Raw genomic sequence first — 14,137 nt, forward strand, 5'->3', positions numbered from 1 at the left:
TAGCTTGTGTATTTTATTTCTCCTAGTTCTACATATAAAATTCAGAGTGTGGTGTAATCATTTGCAAGAGGAAAATAACACCATTTCTAGACTATTTATATAGTTCCGATATGTACATACATATTTTGTTTTAGAATTGTACGAATTTGTTTAATTAATTCAAACAATTATGTAGCAATATATATATATTAGTATGAAATATGGAAATAAGAATTTTGTGAAACATTTACTTTTCTAATGGTGCATAATTCAGAAGTTTTTCAATTAAATCCACGTGCCCAAGGAGCATCCTGCGACAGCAATATCGTTTTAATCCCAAAGCATCAAGAGCATCTCTGCAACATACATGTACCATACGGAACATAAGTAATTGCATCATATCCAACATGTTTTGATGTATATTACTTCAATACAGACAGTGGTATAAAGACTTTTTTGGACCACTGTATAAGTTTTAAAAAATAGTATATAATGTACCTTTAACAATATAGAAATGTACACATAGAAAACTGTTCTTTATTTTATTGTTAAGAATATTGAACTACATTGCGATTTATGTTTAAACATTTCAGTATTGTAAAGTATTCTGCGAATTGAGGTTAGGTTTTTTCGTAATGTAAACGTTGTCCACAAATTGCATGATACACATGGTATTTTATTTAGTTTAGAAGTTTTAGTATGTTATAATAATTCTAATTACCCTTCCGTGTATTCTGCTTGTAGTAAACCAAGGTATGCTTCCCATTTATTACCGATGACTTTCCCACAGGTAAAACAACGTACGGGTATGATCATTGTTGCGAATTTTATTGAACAGGATTTTTTAAATTCACGTTGACGCGTTTGCTGTTATACACTTTAATCTTCGCAATAACAAACGAATAAATAGAAACATTCGAATTTGTTCGTCTTCGAATGCGTCCTATACACAATATTATTAGACAGCACCACTGGTAATGCAGGCAACTGCCAGTTGCCAACTGATGCTCAAAGAAAACTGCCCCTCCACTTACGCATACTAATACACAGACACATCTACGTGAGGCATTTTTAATTTTCGATCTACATACGTAAGTACTTATGTGTCTAACGAAATAGCTACCGTAAATAAATATTCACAGTCGTTGAGAACGTTTCTCTTTCGCGACACTAACCTTGTGTTTTCAGCAATAAGAGATAAGCGTTGGTCGTGGTTCCGGGAAGGGCTGTAATTCCAGGAAAACACTTCACGGAAAGTAAACTTGTCGAAATATATCTAAGACGGTCGCGCTATGTCATAAGACGAAAGGTTCGAATTAGCACCGATTGTATTTCGCCTTGTTTTCATCTTTTTTTCTGTATCCGCGATTTCTACCTAAGGTATCCTTATCCGTTTTCGAAATATAAACTTCGCGGGACATCGGAGTCTCCCCCACTCCCCACTTAATTCGCGAGCGTTGGTTGGTACAGCGAGGGGGCGCCATTCCTCTTCTAAAAATTGGCGTGAAAAGACGTGTCGAGACCTGTCGGTGTTTCGCTATTAACGAGGTACGTATTTCTAATCTATTAATACTTCATCATTGTTACTACACTCGTTTACTCTCTAACAGTACTTTCGTGTAATATTAATACATTCCTACTATAAATTGAATCGGAATCGTGGCAGAAATTGAATCGGGTTTCGCGCGATTTCTCTAACATTCGATCGGTGTTAATTATCAACATGTCTCTCTGAATTTAATTACTATTTCTTGCAATACAGTTTGGATTTAATTAATCCTTAATTATAATTATCGTTCATGTACTTTAATGCATTTTTATTTCGTTTCTGTTACAGTCTCTTATTAGAATTCGAAATAGGAGCTATTCTGACGGCGGAACTCCTCCCCAATTCGCGAGGTACAGCGAGGGGGCGCCATTTCGCCTGTAAAAATTGGCGTGAAAAGACGTGTCGAGACTTGTCGAGACCTGTCGGTGTTTCGCTATTAACGAGGTACAAATTTCTAATCTGTTGATACTTCATCATTGTTACTACACTCGTTTACTCTCTAACAGTACTTTCGTGTAATATTAATACATTCCTACTATAAATTGAATCGGAATCGTGGCAGAAATTGAATCGGGTTTCGCGCGATTTCTCTAACATTCGATCGGTGTTAATTATCAACATGTCTCTCTGAATTTAATTACGATTTCTTGCAATACAGTTTGGATTTCATTAATCCTTAATTATAATTATCGTTCATGTACTTTAATGCATTTTTATTTCGTTTCTGTTACAGTCTCTTATTAGGATTCGAAAAGGAGCTATTCTGACGGCGGAACTCCTCCCCAATTCGCGAGGTACAGCGAGGGGGCGCCATTTCGCCTGTAAAAATTGGCGTGAAAAGACGTGTCGAGACTTATCGAGACCTGTCGGTGTTTCGCTATTAACGAGGTACAAATTTCTAATCTGTTGATACTTCATCATTGTTACTACACTCGTTTACTCTCTAACGGTACTTTCGTGTAATATTAATACGTTGCTACTATAAATTGAATCGGAATCGGGTTTCGCGCGATTTCTCTAACATTCGTTCGGTGTTAATTATCAACATGTCTCTCTGAATTTAATTACGATTTCTTGTAATACAGTTTGGATTTAATTAATCCTTAATTATAATTATCGTTCATGTACTTTAATGCATTTTTATTTCGTTTCTGTTCGAAATAAAAGCTATTCCGACGGCGGAACGCCTCCCCAATTCGCGAGCGTTGGTGGATACCTTACCTTGTTATCTTTCCAGGAATTTTGTTGGTCGCGTGCAATGCGGCCGGTAGTTTCAGTGTTTGTGCGTAGTATTAGTTGTTTTTCGGGGCAAAGTGACCCCGGTCGGTTGTCATTCACGTCTTAAGGAAACGCAAGCATAGAATCAATCCAGAACGATTTGAAATTTTTTAATTTTGTCGACAAATTTCATACCTTCTCGAATTTTTTTCTAGAAAGTGCCTAGGATTTTGAGGGTATGTCTATTGACCAAAAATGATTGCAATTGATCCCTGCAGTCGCAAATAATTTTTTCAGAATGATTTGAAATTTTTTAATTTAATTTTTTAATAATTTTTTAACGAAGCCTCAGTCAAGAAATTGATATTCTTGATTTTCGTTTTATTTCGGCATTTAGAATCTACCATTAAAATTTTTCCCAGCGGTGGTCGAACACCCTGTATGTATAAATGTATAGTTATTATTACTAGTGGTCACTATAAGTATCTACGTCATAAAATAAAGAAACAAGCGCTATGTCTGTTGGATACTAGCGAAATACAAGCGTACGTTTAAGTAGGACCAATTAATACTAAACATATACAAGCACCAGAACTCATATACAAGGTGGCTATGCATTAGTGTGTGTAAGTGGAGGGGCAGTTTCTTTCGGACACCTGTCTGCCGCCTGATAATAGTGAATTTGCGAATCTCTTTCCTAGGAATACTATGCCTGTTGCATCGTGAATGCCGTTAAAAGTATTTGACCAAGCCGAATGATTTGGGTCCCGACTCAATTATTTTAAATTCAACGCAATAGCTTGACTAGCGACGTATTTTTCTTTCGCAATCGATTGTCTATAATAATGCATCGTGCAAGCCCGAAATCATCGAAACTATTATTCCGGAATAATTTGATAGCGTCTATCAAGTCGAACGAAGCACGAGAAGTGCGGTTTGAGAATTTGAAACGCGGTCGTTCGTAGCGCGCAGTGTGGCCGGATCGCGCAGAATTGAGTCTGGTACTTTCAAGACGAATTTCTTAAGATACATCAAAGGCAAATGTTTGGCCGTTTTCGAATATTACAAAAGTAACACGTCATTAAGCTGCCCTGTCGCCTGTGAATTTGAAACCGCAGGTCAAGCAAATAAATACTTTCATACAAATCATCGAATGGCCCTTTTTATAAACCGTGCGATGCAATCACATGGGGAAGGCAGGAGAATGTCAACGATCAATAGTATTACGAAAATGAATTGGTGATTCGTACGTTGAAAATTTTGTGCACAACATGGTGTCTGGGGACCACGAAAGATTGATGCCCGAACCGGAGAATTACGTGAAATGTTTTTATGACCTCTTCAAAAGCATCGCCGAGGCACAGAGGTGCGAAACGCGTATAACCTCCTTCAAGCTTTGTTTACTTGACGCTTTTGGCGGTGACTTCATCTGTCATTTATCAAACTCAATAATTATGATAAAATATGCGATAACTTATTCTTATTGTTACACATTATGCTGATCAAAATTACAACACCATTCAAATATATGATAAATATCTTAAGTTTTCGAAGTAACCTAAAATAGTTTGTTTATTGAAGTTTACCTATGCTTTAGAGATTGTCAGTTTGACAGTTCTCGTGTAAATAAGAAACTGATTTTTCAAACATGCTATGTTCAATGTTTTCAGTTATTTGTATTTATTAAATGTGAAAATCCATAAAAACATAATATTTAAACACAGTATTGTTTTTGATAAATGTACAAAATTATTGTTGCTGTTATTATGACGTTTATTTTTATAAATGTAAACATATAGCATTTTTTTTATTATATCGTGTTAGTTTTAAATATTAGATTGCGTATCTTAATTTTTAGGAATAAAGAGGAATGGAGAAAATGTAAAAAAAATAAATCTATACGTAAGAGGGACAAGAAAAAGGTATTATCTGTTGCTCGTATCTTTGTACATGTTTTATAATCTGATTTTACTTAGATTTTCAATACTTGTAGATTGATTTAAGCGGAGACTTAAATTACAATAATCCACCAGAAATAGAATTATCTTGCAATGCTTCTGCATTTGCTGTATTTGCTAGTGTTAGAAGTGCTATTTTGGAAAGGTATGCTAAGACAACAAATGAAGTTTATAGAGCATCAAATTGTAATTCTCCATCACCACCAGAGCTTAGTGAAACTATTGATACAGAAAGCGATGATGAAGATAGGATATCAACTATACAGAGCTTACCAAAGGTACTAAAGGGGGGCTTATTGTACGTATATACAATAAGAATTTTGTTTAAATCCAAACATCTTCAGATTGTAGGTATTGGTTTAAGAAGTGTTTTCACATTAATGCGGGAAAGTAGAACAATTGAACCTCTTCTATGTACGAAAGCATTATCGGCTTTACTGGATATATTACAAGGACAACTTCCTGAAGGCCTCAAATCTGAACCAGATGATGTTATTGGTAAAACATAGAATCATTATTTTTTTTAAAGAATTAAAAATTTTTGGTTTTCCACAAATTTTCGATTTTTTATAGATCCACTTTTTGATCTGTTGTTGGATCTTGCAACTTCACATGGCCCTGAATCAGCAGCGGCCAATGACGGTAGTCATTTGACTGCTGTTGCCTGTGCCTGTTTATTGAGTCTTGTGGTTGTTAGAGGTGACACTGGTCGTTTGTTGGCAGCAACAGCTGCTTTACTCATGTGTCCCAGAGCATTAGCAGTTCAGAATATCCAAGTAATTATTCTTCCTGTATTAATTTGTTCTATCTTTTTGGTATTTGACATTATAATTTATATGCCATAGATGCCATGTGTATTGACATCCTTACAAAGAAGTGTACAAGCTGTTTTACTCGGAAAACTAGCGCGACCAGACTGGATTACATATGGAGTTCCTAAATGTTCTAAGATTTATACTTCTACGCTTAAGTTACCAAATGATATAAATAATATAATTCTGAATGGAAGAAGCTTTGTGAGCGATGGAAAGTACCTGTATCTACATACAAGTAGAGGATTATTGAAGATTGGTAGTGGTCATGGTGGAACCATTTGGGGTCATGTGTACATTCAGAAGGCAGACTTTTACCCATCAGAAACGGGTTGGCTTGGTTATGCAAATGTCAGTTAATTAAAATCTGTTCTTTACTACGCAAATATAAAAACGTTTTCTTGACAATTTTTGTTTTTTTTTTAGAATACATTGTACTTTAAATGCACACCGAGAAAACAGAGCGAATTACTAATTATCGATGCAGAAACTCTTGTAGTCACAGGAATTGCTGTTTTAGAGGGTCGTGATTGGTCATCTTCTGTTATGTTTTCTGACGGCGAATGTTTAGGAATGATAACAGCTGGAAAAGACGTTAGTTACTCATATTAATCAGTTATGTTAAAACTTTTAATACTTTGGTATATAACATCAATTTTTATTCATTTTAACAGGATGGTTTTGTAGTTAGAACAATAAACACGTTAAGTAATCCAGTAACAGTTGCATCAGAGTTGCCACTAAAATTAGCAAGAAAATGTGTAGACGTTTTTGGATATGCCGCTTTTGACGAAGAACAAGTTGTTCACACTTTAAATACAGGCTGTGATGATGAAATTGCTACCGTTACGGCAGGAAAGGAATTTGCTGTATTAAAAACCGTGTCTGGAAAAGTAAATAATAAAATACCTTTGAAGTGTTTAACATTTTATTTTATTGTGAAACACATCTTATATTATATTTTTAAGGTACTATATAGTGGAAAAGGAACCTCTCTTGGGAAGGAAAGGAACACAAGGCCTAACAGATGGGTGGAATTGACCGTTGGAAAAGGACCAAGACTTGTAAATTTTGCAGCCGGCCACGATGGTCAACACATTGTTATGATCCTAGAAGATGGTTCAGTTTTGTTTGCCGGTACCGCCAGACGCGGAGAAGACGGCGATAGTAGTGAGTGCATTATGAGTTTGTAATATAAAATTAATTAGGCGTTTCGAAACTTTTCTAAAAATAATGCATATTTATTATTTTTAGACAAAATTCGCCGTCAATCTAAGCCAGTTAAACCAAAAAAGATAGCAAAAGTAGAAGGTCAATTCATTGTGGATGCTGCCTGTAATAATGGATCGACGGCTTTAGTCACAAAAGAGGGTTCTTTGTTAATGTTTGGCAAAGATACATTGCACAGTGACCCAAGTTCTGGAATAGTTACTGATCTCAAAGATGTCTTTATTATACACGTTTCGTTAGGAAAAGCTCACGCCGCGGCATTAACTAACAAAGGTCATTTATATACATTTGGTATCAACAATAAAGGGCAGTGTGGTAGAGATTTCACAACTGTCCACACTATTAATAAGGATACCACCGTGGTAGCTATGGAAATGGGTACAGCAGAAGATGAACTTCTAGTAACCGAAGAAGGTAATTACATACGATAAAGTTATTATTTCTCCGTTTGATATAATGGAGTAACACTGATATTCGTACTTAGATGTCGCAGAGCCTGCTGAAGATTGGGAAGAAATAAGTAGGATGTGTCCTCCCGGCCAACATCAATGGAGACATCGTGTTTGTATGGTTTGCACGATATGTCGGGAATGCACCGGTTACAGTATATCGTGTTTGAGCGGTGTACGCCCAGATCGGAATCCAGGCCAGTACGTGTCTCTAATACGTTTCACAAAGGTACAAAAGATTTAAACTATATATTTTTAGGGAATGTGGATGCGGTGAAGGTGATAGCGGATGTGCAGAATGTGGATGTTGTCGTACTTGTGCAAGGAAAAGTTGTAATAACGGTAAAAATTGAATCGCAAATTATTACGTAAACGCCATTTGAACTTTCTCACGCGTTACCTCTGCATTTTAGGTAGAATAAGTTCAAATTTTCGGGAATATTTACAAAGACGTTTGGGAGAAATAAAACAGAGACAGAGAACCAAAGCAGGTCCAAGCACTGCAAAGTATGGAATGAAGATGAAAGGTCCGAATAATCAAAGATTGGGTAGATGTCTTCATAAAATAGGTGTACCGTGTATATATAAATCAAAATTAAACGTAGTTATGTGAAATTTAATATAACAATAAATTTTGTATTAAATAGCTGGGCCGAGCGTGGCACAGAAAAGTTGCCCTGGAAAAATGGCACTGGGATTGGGTAGCAATTTAATGACCGAAGAAGCCGTTGGAGGAAGCGACATAGAACGAGGCGACGCAGCAAGAATTGCTAGTATACCGCCAGCTAGAGTTCTTATACCGAGCGAGAGTCCCGTGGTTCAAGTATCATGTGGTCTGCATCACACGGGTATGTGCAGAGACATAGTTTATATTTTCATAATAAATTTATAAAATGAACTAACAGTAATTGTGTCGTACATTACGTACAGTGGTGCTTTTACAAAATGGCGAAGTTTACACATTTGGAAGCAACGCGTACGGTCAATTAGGCGTGGGAGATTTAGCAGCGCACGCTGGACCGGTTCACGTAAAATTATCAGGAATAGCTACGCAGGTTGCCGCTGGAAGTAATCATACCGTTGTACTTACATCAAAGGGCGAAGTATTTACGTTTGGAGCTTATCAAGTTCGTATTGTTTTTAAAGTTAGATTGTTAGCGGTGATCGATTATAATGTTTTTATATTTACATCTTTTATACACAGAAAGGACAGTTGGGCATGAGTTGGTGGAATGGACAAAACGAATCTTCAAATACCACTTCTCCAGCCAGTCGTCGTTCCGATAGAACACAGCCGTGGCATAGCTTTCCGAATATAGTTCCAAATATCGGTCCACGATGGGGTAGGCGGGCAACATGGGTTGGCGCGACTGGAGATCAAACATATGTCAAAATTGATGAAATAAATTCTATTAGTTTAACAAGGAGTACTGTTATGGCAAATAAAAACTGCATAAGTATGTTATTCTTTTGTAAATTATCGCACCACCATTACTATACTGCAACTTATGCTTAACTGTAAAAAAATTGTTTCAGTATTAATTCCACATCAAAACGATCAAGCAAATTCGTTCAAATGTTTAGTCATAAGCAAAAGGGATGGCACTTGTAATAGTTACAGCGGGACAGATCAAGTTGACTTCAATAATTGCGCAGCATGCTTAGATCCTTTGTATAACGTAATCTGGACTTTCAATCCGATAAATAATGAAATAAGTTTGTACAATATTATATCAACGGAGACTAGAACGATTCCTGGTTTAGAAGTGTCCATTCTTAGTCCTGGCTTAGCATTGCCTGTAGTATCGAATTGCTTCGTAACGCGTTCTCAAGCTGCGATGCATTTATTGGGTTGTTTGGATACCCTCACACAAGCGCAAGATGAAAGTTTGTGTATAATTGAAGAGAACGAATGCAATCAAACAACGCATGGCAAAGTATACAGTCACGAAGACTTCGTTACGGTTAATAGGTTTGAAAGTGCGTATAAAGAAGATAAAAAAAAGTTTATTTATTTTGCTGTTTTTATTAGTGCATATGTATATGTTTAGGTCACGGTGGTGGTTGGGGCTATTCTGGTCATTCAATCGAGGCTATCAGATTTATGCCTGATACTGATATTTTACTTGGTGGATATGGCTTGTTTGGAGGCCGTGGAGAATATACGGCAAAAATAAAAGTAAATATTTGTTATTACACGTTAAAATCTCAAGAATTGCCTTGAAGTGGTTATACGTGTTATGTTATTATTACAGCTTTTTGATATTGGAATGGACGGAGGAGATCAAGAAAATGACGGTGAACTTTTAGCAGAATCTGAAGAAATACCATATGAATGCGGGCCGAGACAAAAGTACTCAATTTTATTTGACGAACCAATTTCTTTGCAAGCAAACAGATGGTATGTTGCATGGGCTAAAGTCACTGGTCCTTCCAGCGATTGTGGATCTGGGGGTCAAGGAATGGTTACGGCGGAAGATCAGTTAGTAAAATGTTCATTTTTATTAGAAGTAATTAAAGTTTGGAGTAGATTATAATCCGTATAATATTTTTTTAGAGTTATGTTTTACTTTAAATCTTCGAAAAGATCTAATAATGGAACGGATGTGAATGCTGGACAAATACCACAATTATTGTATCGAGTTGTTACACTCGAAAACCAAGCTCCTAACAGGCAAAGAGATTTAGTTGAACCGGTTTATGTATTAAAGAGAGATTTCAGTAGGACGGTCACCAAAGTATGTATTTACATTTGCTGCTGTTATACGTGCGAAAATCACACGAAAAATCATTCTGTTTTATTATATATTTTTCCAGGAATGTTTTCAGTCATTAATATCCCTACTTCAATGGAGTTGGAACACGCTAAAAGCAGCATTAAATGATACTATTGTTCACGCTACTTCCTCATCTCACGCATTGCTTGAAATGGAACGTTTGGTTTATATCAGTAAAGCTAGTTTAAGATTACTTAGAACTTACACCAGCGAAATTTATCCAAATCAAGGTACGTAATTTGTTCTCTTCTAAATATTAGAATATCTTTTAGTACGATATTGTTAATAATTTGCAGTCGGCAAGAAGACTCCAGCCGAGTCAGTGCGCCTAGCTGAATGCATAGGCGAAGTACGCGCTTTGTTGCATCAAATATTATCCGATACTGTGCCATTAAATACAAAAAGTAAAGGAAAGACGCGGCTAAGTAAAAGTGAGTGTTCACGTACGTGGTATATTCTATTTTTAAATGCGCTTTTTATCATATTGTAAAATATAAATAATGTCAAATAGGTTCGAGTGCCATAAACAATAAGATGCCGAACAGCATATTAGATGAATGTCATAGAACATTCGTTGCTTGTTATCATGCATTTTATCCTACAGCATATTTAAAGTGGACGTGTTTATGTGAACTGTTATCTGAAATTGACAGAGTAAGTATTTCCGACCATTTTATAAATAGAAAGCAGGGATGGGTGGATAATCCAAAACTTGTGGCATTTCACAGGATCAAGGAAGGACTACAAAAGATAGGTTATTATCGGCCGTGTTAGCTTCTTTGTGTAATCCTGCTATCCGTCTACGATGTACATTTCCAATTTTAAATAATATTATGGATAGTAGCGACAGCATAAATCGGCAGCTCAGTCCATCCGACAATACCGGTTTGCTGATGATAAACTCAACCGAAAATCACCAGTATCCAATTTTGGTCGAGCAGATCAGTTACAAGTCTCAAGTGGAAAGTTCCGGCAAAGAGAGCATAAATTGGACGTTCCGCGATGTCCTCGATAGGCTCTTGGACCTGATTTTAGTACCCGTGAAGAAAACTCTTTCCAGAGAAAAGACCCAATCACTGCCAGAGTTGGTCCTTCATTGTTGTTATTTGCTGGCACGGGTTATCGCCGAATTGGCGGTACAATCCAGCGGGAACGAAGATGAACTTCAAGCTGCTTGTGGCAGACTTATCTACACTACACCCTCAAGATTCACTCGAGTGAATCAGACAAGATCGTGGAATACCGGTAACGGTTCACCAGATGCAATATGCTTCTCGGTCGATCGTCCTGGTATCGTTATTACCGGAGTGGGCATCTACGGAGGCGTTGGAGTCTATGATTACGAATTGGAGCTACTCGACGATGTGAGTATTACTATTTGTTAAGCTCTAACGCGAGACTGAATATTAATTTACGCGAATATCACGTTTTGTAGCAAAATAATACAGGCAACGATCCATCTCACACTCAACGTTGGAGCAGTTTGGATTTTACACGCGGCTCTTTCGGGCCAGACGATTGCGTGAACGACATAGTGGAATTAAAATTTGATAAACCTGTACCCATCAAGGAAAACATAAAGTACGCTATTAGATTGAGAAACCGCGGCGGGCGTACGAGTAATGGCGATGGAGGGTTGAGCGTTGTTAAAGGATCGGACGGAACAACTTTTACTTTTACGGCTTGTTCCTTGAGCTTCAACGGTACATTTACGAAGACTAAATAGAACTTAGTTTATCGAACAAACTGTAATGCATTTTATCTGTGCAGGTACAACACAAACCAGAGGTCAAATACCACATATCCTTTATTACTCAAATCCTCAAGATTCTGATGGCCAACACACAAGTAAGGCGATGGCCGAAGTGCAAGCAAGAAAGTCTACTCTTGCTATGACCGCCACAATTATTCAACGATCCAATGAAATCCTCGCGCTAGCGAGAGAAAGAGCAGAAGAAGTGGTAGCCACTGAAGTTCTCGGGAACGCGACATTCGTGACGACCCTTTTACCATTGGTTATGGCGCACATCAGCCCATTAGCTACATCAGATCCCAGAGTAAAGACCTCTCATATTCATTTTGTAACTCTTGCACATGTTTTAAAATCCGGTTTCAAGTAATTACTTTCTTTTTTAGAGCGGGGTACAGGTTCTTACTTTGATGCAAGAGATGCTTCCCCATGTCACGGCGCTTAATTTGTTATCTACAATGGGATCGTCTCAAATATCTCAAGAGAGCGAGGTTCAGTCCCACGTTTCCCCGCCCATCACCACCAGTCATCACTACACGTGGTTGGAAAGCGATCATCCTTACAAACCTGCTACGGTGTCCCATTACAGAGTTACCTTCCCGGACACGGTTAAATGGTTGACCATCGAATTCACTCCAGAATGTGGTACCGCACAGCCGGAGGATTATTTGCAACTCTACATTCCGAATATAATTTCCAATTCCCTAACAGGGTAAATAAGAATTAATTCAACTTTTCGCCCAACTCTCTTAACGAGATAATCACCACCAAGCTGTTTTTATGTACCCTTAGAACAAACGTGAATGCAACGGTAGAAGATACACCGTTGCATTGGCCCGTGCTACACAAACTGAGCAACGTGCAAAGCCTGTGGCCACAAAACGCGGTCGTGTTACCAGGTAAATCGTTATTGCTTCGCGAAACAGCGAGAGCATTACAATAGACATTTTAACCGATCAACTTGTTCGTTGTTTCAGGAAACGAAGTGATATTCTCGCTGGAAACTGCGTCGGATTACATGAAAAACGAGAGAGCTGTTACGTACGGGTTTAAGTGTCTAGTTATCGGATACGACTGGATAACGTCGGGGAATGGTTTGAAAAACTTGGAAACCGAATTATCGTTCCTCGGCGGAGCTTGTGCCGCGAGTCTCATAAAGAAGAACCTCGCATTACCGCCTGTGTCAAGTATGTATGCTCTATCTCCGAATCTCCGTTTTTAAAATGAATTTTATCTTACAAAATGATTTGTACTGCACGTAATTAGAAATGTTCGTTTACATTTGATGTTTGTTTCGCTACTTAATGAGTTTCTCCATGTGCTTGCAGACGAAGAAGTGGAAGAGGATTTGGAGTTGATGCAAGAAACTGCAAAGAGGATTTTCTCCGTACACTCGACGCTGCTAGGACGAGGATTCGCTCTGGCATCACCACCTACCGTCTCCCAGGCTCTCGATGGCGTTCTTCCATTCAGGTAAGTACCCAATTGCACTACTCGATTCTGCACAACCATTTGTCGGTAAAAGAATGGAACTAAAAAGGAACTTGCATTTTCGTTGGTTTGTTGATAACCGGAATTGACTTAACCGCTAAATGTTTTCAACGAATTAACTGAATCCGTTTAATAACACAAAACTTTTGTTCGTTCTATTTAGTTCCTTTTTAGCATCAATTTCATTGAAACCCATTTAGGCACAAGTTAAATAGCTGATCCGTTATGTAACCATGTTATTAAAACGCAACTCGTGGACATATATACAAGGTGTTCTAAGAAAAGTGAACACAACTTTAGAGTTGGGTTGAGTACACAAAAATATTAAAGTTCACGTAAATGTTTGACTTTTGAACCTTGCTTCCAAGTTGGAGGTTTTCTTTTAGTAGCGCGTTTGATGTTTCCAGTTGAAGGGACAAGTATAAGTGCATATTGTGCCAGAGCAAAAATTAATATCGTTAAAAGATAGCCTTGCTTGGGTATTTCTTGTATCAACGTTTTGTATCTTCATCGAGAAAAGAAGCAAAGTTTGTCGCAGTTTCTAGAATCGCCCTACGAGTCAGGAGTTTATCTTGATTTATGGCGCGTTATCTGCCTTCGAGAAACGTTCTGGAACGAGTTGTATCTATCCGAGTTACCTCAGCTCGAAAAGAAAACAGTCTAAAGGTTTTAATCGTCCGTAAACTTGGAAACAAAGTCAAACGGAAATAACTTTTTTTACTAGTTTTGTGTATTGAATTTATGCTCCCGGTCGTGGTCACGGTTCACGAATCACCCTTTATAATTCTGATGCGTCATACGCGTGCAATAGATTCGTTTGCTTACGCGTTTCTCCGCGAGTAATCAAAAATAGCCAATCATCGATGTCAGCGGAATATCCGTGAACTTTGACGTTATATACCCACGCGAATATTCATATTTACA

The 14,137-nt window shown here is 37.6% G+C and overlaps 2 protein-coding genes across 2 annotated transcripts in view; one reads left to right on the forward strand and one right to left on the reverse strand.

Annotated features, from left to right (window-relative positions):
* Positions 1-9: 9 nt before the first annotated feature.
* On the reverse strand, positions 10-992 carry LOC122395430 (DNA-directed RNA polymerases I, II, and III subunit RPABC5). Its single transcript, XM_043393001.1, has 2 exons — positions 701-992; positions 10-335 (listed from the first exon to the last, which is right to left on the reverse strand). The coding sequence occupies exons 1-2, from the start codon at positions 793-795 to the stop codon at positions 227-229; spliced, it is 204 nt and encodes a 67-aa protein (XP_043248936.1). The 5' UTR covers positions 796-992; the 3' UTR covers positions 10-226.
* A 2,768-nt stretch (positions 993-3,760) lies between these two features.
* Positions 3,761-14,137, forward strand: part of LOC122395262 (E3 ubiquitin-protein ligase MYCBP2) — a 316,312-nt gene continuing 305,935 nt past the window's right edge. The window contains 30 exon segments of the mRNA XM_043392706.1: positions 3,761-4,112; positions 4,605-4,668; positions 4,740-4,982; positions 5,049-5,202; positions 5,278-5,480; positions 5,550-5,867; positions 5,943-6,110; positions 6,191-6,409; positions 6,485-6,686; positions 6,771-7,160; positions 7,231-7,396; positions 7,455-7,537; positions 7,609-7,743; positions 7,843-8,043; positions 8,126-8,322; positions 8,400-8,652; positions 8,732-9,175; positions 9,247-9,374; positions 9,451-9,677; positions 9,753-9,933; positions 10,013-10,202; positions 10,269-10,403; positions 10,484-10,626; positions 10,701-11,336; positions 11,408-11,675; positions 11,743-12,029; positions 12,109-12,434; positions 12,515-12,621; positions 12,700-12,909; positions 13,051-13,195. Of these exon segments, the coding sequence (XP_043248641.1) occupies positions 4,018-4,112; positions 4,605-4,668; positions 4,740-4,982; positions 5,049-5,202; positions 5,278-5,480; positions 5,550-5,867; positions 5,943-6,110; positions 6,191-6,409; positions 6,485-6,686; positions 6,771-7,160; positions 7,231-7,396; positions 7,455-7,537; positions 7,609-7,743; positions 7,843-8,043; positions 8,126-8,322; positions 8,400-8,652; positions 8,732-9,175; positions 9,247-9,374; positions 9,451-9,677; positions 9,753-9,933; positions 10,013-10,202; positions 10,269-10,403; positions 10,484-10,626; positions 10,701-11,336; positions 11,408-11,675; positions 11,743-12,029; positions 12,109-12,434; positions 12,515-12,621; positions 12,700-12,909; positions 13,051-13,195 (6,518 nt within the window). The 5' untranslated portion in view covers positions 3,761-4,017.

The sequence above is a fragment of the Colletes gigas genome, unplaced genomic scaffold, assembly GCF_013123115.1.
Source record: "Colletes gigas isolate AHSC1104 unplaced genomic scaffold, ASM1312311v1 Colletes_gigas_Sc00005, whole genome shotgun sequence".
Classification (NCBI taxonomy): domain Eukaryota; kingdom Metazoa; phylum Arthropoda; class Insecta; order Hymenoptera; family Colletidae; genus Colletes; species Colletes gigas.